We start from the raw sequence: 6,000 nt of genomic DNA, 5'->3' as shown, positions 1-6,000 counted from the left end.
CCTCTCTCTAAAAAGTCAGTAAGCTATTCTTAAAAAAAAAAAAAAAATTATTTGACAAGCAGGCTTATAAGATATATAAAGCTCTCAAGCTTCTGAGAAAGATCTGAGATCAATTTTGCTACTTTCTAGACTGTTTTATCTAAACGGGAGCTAAAGAAGGGTTTTAGCAGGTGAGGTGAGAGGACTTTGGAGAAGGGACTCAGTATTTGGTGGGGAGGGGCTTCCCTTTTCCCTCAACTGCACCCTGCACATACAAACCATAGCAAGTAGCAGATCTTGTTAGTATTTGTGGACACTGAATAGAAAATCTGCCGGAAAACTGCCCTCCTTGCTCAGCAGACAAACTAAAAGTTAGCAATGTCCTAGAAGACAATGCTGGCTATTAAACTGCCTTCTTCTCCAGCCTCTTGCTAAGTCTTTTTGCATAATCTGTGCTGTTATTTTCTGCCCTTGCCATACCCTCTCCCCATCAGACATTTCTTCCTGGAGAATTAATCTTGTATTTTTAATTACTACTCATACACAACACCACATAAACTACTAAATTTAATATTTGAGTGCTGGTAGCCAGCGAAAAAAGAATAATCTGTGGAGAGAAGGCATTGGTTTGGAATGGCTGATTTTAATGGTGGTATATGACATATTCCAAATGCATTCGGTCACGACCACATTCAAAAGAGTAAAACTTCACAGTAACCATGTTTACCATGAAACAGTGTCGCATTTATTTTATGTTTAACATAATGAGAAATGATTTTTATTTTTCTAAGCAACTGGAAAAGTCCAGTTCAGCTGATCCTACAAATGAAATAAACTAAAAACACGACCTTCTCCACCCCATAAACTACAAAAGAAAACCCATTTATGTGAATTATACTTGATGAATGACATGAATACACATTTAGAGACAAGTAATGCTTCACATTCACAAGGCTGAGTGGCTGTTTACCATTGTCTGGGAAGAGCCTAGGTAATTGTCTATAAAAGAAAGAAACATTTTTGTCAGCTTGTCCTTAATAAGTAATATTGAAACTTTTTGCAGTACTTTATTAACTAGAATAATGCTTCCATCAAAAAATTGCAGTTTGTTTAGGGATTCATTTGTGAATGATTTCTAATAATCCCCTACAAAAGATCTTAAATGACAGTAAAAAGAAATTAGTGTTTAATAACTGACATATGAAACAATTTAAATAATTTACTTTCCCAAAGTACCTGTGTTTTGCACCTCCTGTTAATCCTCACCTGAGGATATTTTTTCCATTGATTTTTAGAGTGAAAGGGAGGGAGAGAGGGGCAGAGAGAGAGAGAGAAACATCGATGTGAGAGAGACACATCAATTGGTTGCCTCCCACACAAGCCCCAACAGGGGCTGGGGATGGAACCTTCAACCCAGGTACATGTCCTTGACTGGGAATCGAACCCACAAGCTTGGGTGCATGGGCCAACGTTTGAAACCAATTTTTTGATTCTTCAAATTGCTTTTCTTGGGAGTATAAATTTCATTTGCTTTAGGTTAAGCTGAAAGGTATAAAAGTAAGAGTCCTGATAAAATGTAAATCAGATACAATCACACTACAATAAGAGTGTTGAGGTGAATGATAACGGGATATTTATAAATTTTAAAAACTTCAAAAATTTTTTAATTTTGCTAAATTAAAAAAATCTATACAATTAAAGCAAAGGAAGTACAATATTAACCATCAGCGACTCCAGGTGAGGGTTATATGGCATTCTCTGTATTATTGCTTATTGCTTTTTTTTAAAAAAAAAAATCATCACCGGATGATATGTTTATTGATTTGAGAGAGAGAGGAACAGGAGGAGAGAGAGAAAGGAACATCAATGTGAGAGAAAAACATGGATCAGCTGCTTCTGATCCATGCCCCAACCAGGGATCAAACCCGCAACCTAGGTATGTGCCCTGATTAGGAATCAAACCCTCAACCTTTTTGGTGCCCTGTACTATTGCTTTTAACTCTCCTATTAGTTTGCAAGTTTTTAAAATAAAAATGAAAAAAATATATGTCCATAAAACAGGACACCATGAATTAAGTAAAAATAAAAGATAGAGACGCAAAGTATGTGTCACTGAATATCACTGGTTTTAGAGTAAAAAAAAGGCCCTATCTGAAAGATAAAATCTTTCTCCTGAAAGAGAATGGGAGAAACATTTGACATGCAGTAAAAGAACAAGCTGGGTTTTAAAGGAACAGAGATGGAGCCCTCTGCACATAACACCCTCGTTGACGTCATCACTTGAGTTTCAAAGCTGCCATCTCATATAATGCAAAACACAACAGTCCACTGACTGGCACGTTTACAAATGATAAAGTTTTAAAAAACGTGAAACCTTCGTTCAGGAGGGTCAGTATAACAAACTTCTCCATAAAAAAAAAAATGTTTTCTAACTTTGAGAAATAAAACTGTTTTCTCAGTTGAAGGCCTGAAAACTGTCTGACATTATGAATTTCTTATGTACTACTTAAGTTGGCAATGCTTTTAAAAAATAAAGTATGTGGTTCTGATTCTTCTTTAAAGACTCAGTGTCTTGGCTAAATGATAGAGCTTCCCACTTCCTGTTAGATCTTTGGCTGAACAGTATCAGCTTAGCAGAAGAGCAAGTTTTTTACAAAACAGAAAATCTTCATTGACTTTTGAGATGAGACGGCACAATAGCAACCTCAGATGATCTGTCTCTTGGTGAAAAAGGTAGAGTAAAAACCGTGTGCTCTGAATAATACCAATACACGTACTGAAATAATCTGCCGCTATTATAATCTAACGCTGCTTTTCAGATTCCCGGGCCTTCCTCACAGGGCCTGAGAAAGAAACTCGCAACCCCAGGGCTAACGAGAAGCCAATGGGCAAGTAACACGAGGAAGCAGGGACAATGGAAGCCGCTTATTCTCAAATGGAGACACAGGTGACACTACGAGGCAGGACCCTGGGAAGATGGACACAAAGAGCAACAGTATTAATTTCTGGGGGCAGTGCCAACTGCTGGTTTTTAACACTCATCATGGGCCTCAGAAATTGTCTAAATATCACTCCTCCCCCCCCCCCCATACCTACTTCACCCTTCCTGTCTTAGGTCTCTACACTAAGTACTATCAATCGAATCATATAATAGAACTGAGGCAATAATACCGGGTAATAAAAAAACAAGTGTTTATACAGCTTGACAGAGGGGTCTGGGGAGATGGTGGAGAGGAGTAGAGAGACAAAGCTTTGCAAAATTGAGTGCTACTCTGTAGAAACTATAATAATAAACAAAGATATCTTAACTCTTTCAATAACCTAGGATACCTTTTCTAATAATCCAAGATGATTCACAGAATCAACTAGAGTTTGCCTTTTTTTTTGTTTTGTTTTTAAAAAGTGTACATTGGTAGAAGCAAAAATTACTCCGAAATATTTACATTCAGTCAAGCCCTTTTTTTCAAGTTCCCTGAGATGACATACAGATACAATACACAGCAGTGTTACAGCAGAAAGTAAATTATATTCACAAGAATCATTTACAGTAACGTCAATTTTCTAATTCAACAAAAATAACCTACAATATAAATTATATCCTTATGATCGGTTGTTGCTATAAATTTATTCAAATCAGAAAAATTATCATATTTAAAGCTCTCAAAGTAATTTTGGCACAGGTTAAATCTTACCATTTTGGTAAGTCCCTGAGCTCTTTTAACAGGCTGGTTTTTGCATTCGCCCCCTCCCAGGCCACCTGGGCCACCTCTCCCCACAGTGCCTCGCAGACTGCTCTGGCCTCACATTAACTCTAAGTTAATGTTTAATGCTAGGACCTTTCTAACCGACTATGTTCTGCAGAGACCATGTAGCTTCTGACACGAACAGTTAGAGTCCCCGCTCCAAAGAGCACCCTTTACAGTGTTTCTGATGTTAACTAACAAGACGGAAGAATCAGATGGGATACATCTCACTTAGTCTTCATATTTCTAAAATTGCCTACAATAAATGGTCAGTGTTTTAACGTCTCCAGGGCTTTATTCCTCAGATACTCATCCAGACACTGGATGGCAAAGAGGTCAATGTCCACGTCAAACTTGTTGGCAAACAAGTGGTGCTTGCGCAGTATCCAGTTCAAGTCACCTGCTCCAAAAACACACACGGAGCGCACGTGGACACCATTGCAGGGTGGATAGGGAGCACCCTTGTAAATGTCACCTTCAAAGTACTGCCATTTGACAAACCTAGCAATTGCATGCATGTCGGACATGTCGTCCTTTTGGCTTAAGGACAGAGAGCCAGGGACTTCAGGGATCCTCTGAATAGTGGCCCAGAGATATTCATCTGGGCTGTATGTGTCTTTTGCCCACTCCATAAACTTTTGGATTTTTTCATTCCCTAGCACGTACTCCACATACTTCCTGCTGACCACAAAATAGGCACTGCCTGAAAACAGAGGCGTTTCAAGAGGAGGTTGCGTTTTGTCAGTCCCCGTATTTGTCAGCTTTCCATTAATGACCGTATAATGCTTTTTCCACCTTTCTTTTTTATGGGATGGCATTCTCTCAGTTTCTAGGTTGTTTTCTCCCATTAACGACTTGAGTTTCCTGACAATTTCCAGGTTGGTTTTAATAGGAAAGTCCATACCGCAAAGATTGATCAGGTATTTCCAGGCTGCACTCATCTTGAGGAGGTCGTGCATGCAATTGAGGTCGGCCTGAACCCGACTCCACGAAGCGTACACCACAGTCTCCAGCTGACTGGCCACAAAGACGTTACTGAAACAGGAGGCAATGCCAGTCACTGCGGCCAGAAAGGAATCCTCTGATTTTTTGTCCACATGAATGCAATAGAAATTCTGAGGCATATAGATGGCCCTCAGGAGCCTGTCAAGCATTTCAATTTTGTGATGAACCACTATGGAATATGCTATGGGAAACTCTGCCTCTTCTTTACTAAGAGGTTCTACAATATATTTGCGTCTCTTGATGAAAGAAGTACAATCACTAGTCATGTTTATATAGTCATAGGCTGTCCACCGAGGGCGCTTTCCAAACTGCACTGTTAGAATCTCAAGCTTTACCTTTTCGATTTCAGCTACATCACCCTGTAAAACTTTGGTGCAATTAATATTACTACTAGGATTCTCTCCAGCCAGATCCAAATGTCCAATGCTTACAAATTCGGGCTTTTGATAAATTCTTAAAACAGAGAAGGTGACTAGGGAAAAAACAAGAAACAAGAGGTAGTATTTAGTGGGATAAGAAAACAGTCTCCTCCTCAGCAACTTCCTCAGCATTTCAAATAATTGGGGACTTTCCTTTTTTAAGGACAGTCTTCCAGGTTTCCAGCAGTAATGATTTTATCTCTGCCGTGGCCTTGTGAGCTTTCAGTTTGCATTTATCAGAAGTGCAAAGGCATCTTTAAGTGGAGAAGGGCACTAAAAGAAAAGCAGAAAGGATACCTATAAATACAGTCTTTCACGACATTCTCTCAGGCTCAAAACTGTCCTGTTTGCTACGAGGTCAGGTTCTTAAAGCAAAAACAAAGTGAGTCAATCAGAGGAAAAGGGGTAGTGTTATAGAAATCCACAGTCTCTAGTAATAATACCACATTGTTTAAAAAACAAAACAAAAACCCAAATACAAGGATGTGCTAGAATATCCTACAATAAACATTTTACCTCTCAGATATAGTGAGGTGTAAAACACAGCGGAAGACCGAGGCTATGATTATTGAACTCTCTATAGTTGGTGGGTTTTTGATCCTGTGCCAGTTCTAATTAGCATCCCTTACCTTGAAATCATTACTATTCTAGGTTCTTCCTGACAGATCCACTAATGCTCATCAGTTGACATCAACAACCCAGATATTTGAAGAGATCACACCCATTCAGCTCTTCACCAATTTAGAATTGGGGGTGCACTTAGGGAGATGTTCTTAAAAGGCTGTAACTTCTAAGAATCTTTGAAGGAATAGCCAGTCAATGGGATTTTCAAACTGGACCAGAAAAGCTCAGCT

General features: G+C 39.0%; 1 protein-coding gene across 2 annotated transcripts in view; it reads right to left on the bottom strand.

Annotated features, from left to right (window-relative positions):
- Positions 1-602: 602 nt before the first annotated feature.
- GCNT1 (glucosaminyl (N-acetyl) transferase 1) overlaps positions 603-6,000 on the bottom strand; it is a 29,179-nt gene continuing 23,781 nt past the window's right edge. For both annotated transcript variants that reach the window (XM_016222963.2, XM_016222961.2), the window contains one exon: positions 603-5,419. In XM_016222963.2, coding sequence (XP_016078449.1) covers positions 3,992-5,278 — 1,287 coding nt within the window. In that variant the 5' untranslated portion in view covers positions 5,279-5,419 and the 3' untranslated portion in view covers positions 603-3,991. The remainder of the gene's footprint in view (positions 5,420-6,000) is intronic.

Source organism: Miniopterus natalensis, chromosome 12, assembly GCF_054644295.1.
Source record: "Miniopterus natalensis isolate mMinNat1 chromosome 12, mMinNat1.hap1, whole genome shotgun sequence".
NCBI classification, from domain to species: domain Eukaryota; kingdom Metazoa; phylum Chordata; class Mammalia; order Chiroptera; family Miniopteridae; genus Miniopterus; species Miniopterus natalensis.
This window is presented reverse-complemented; position numbering and strand designations above follow the sequence as displayed.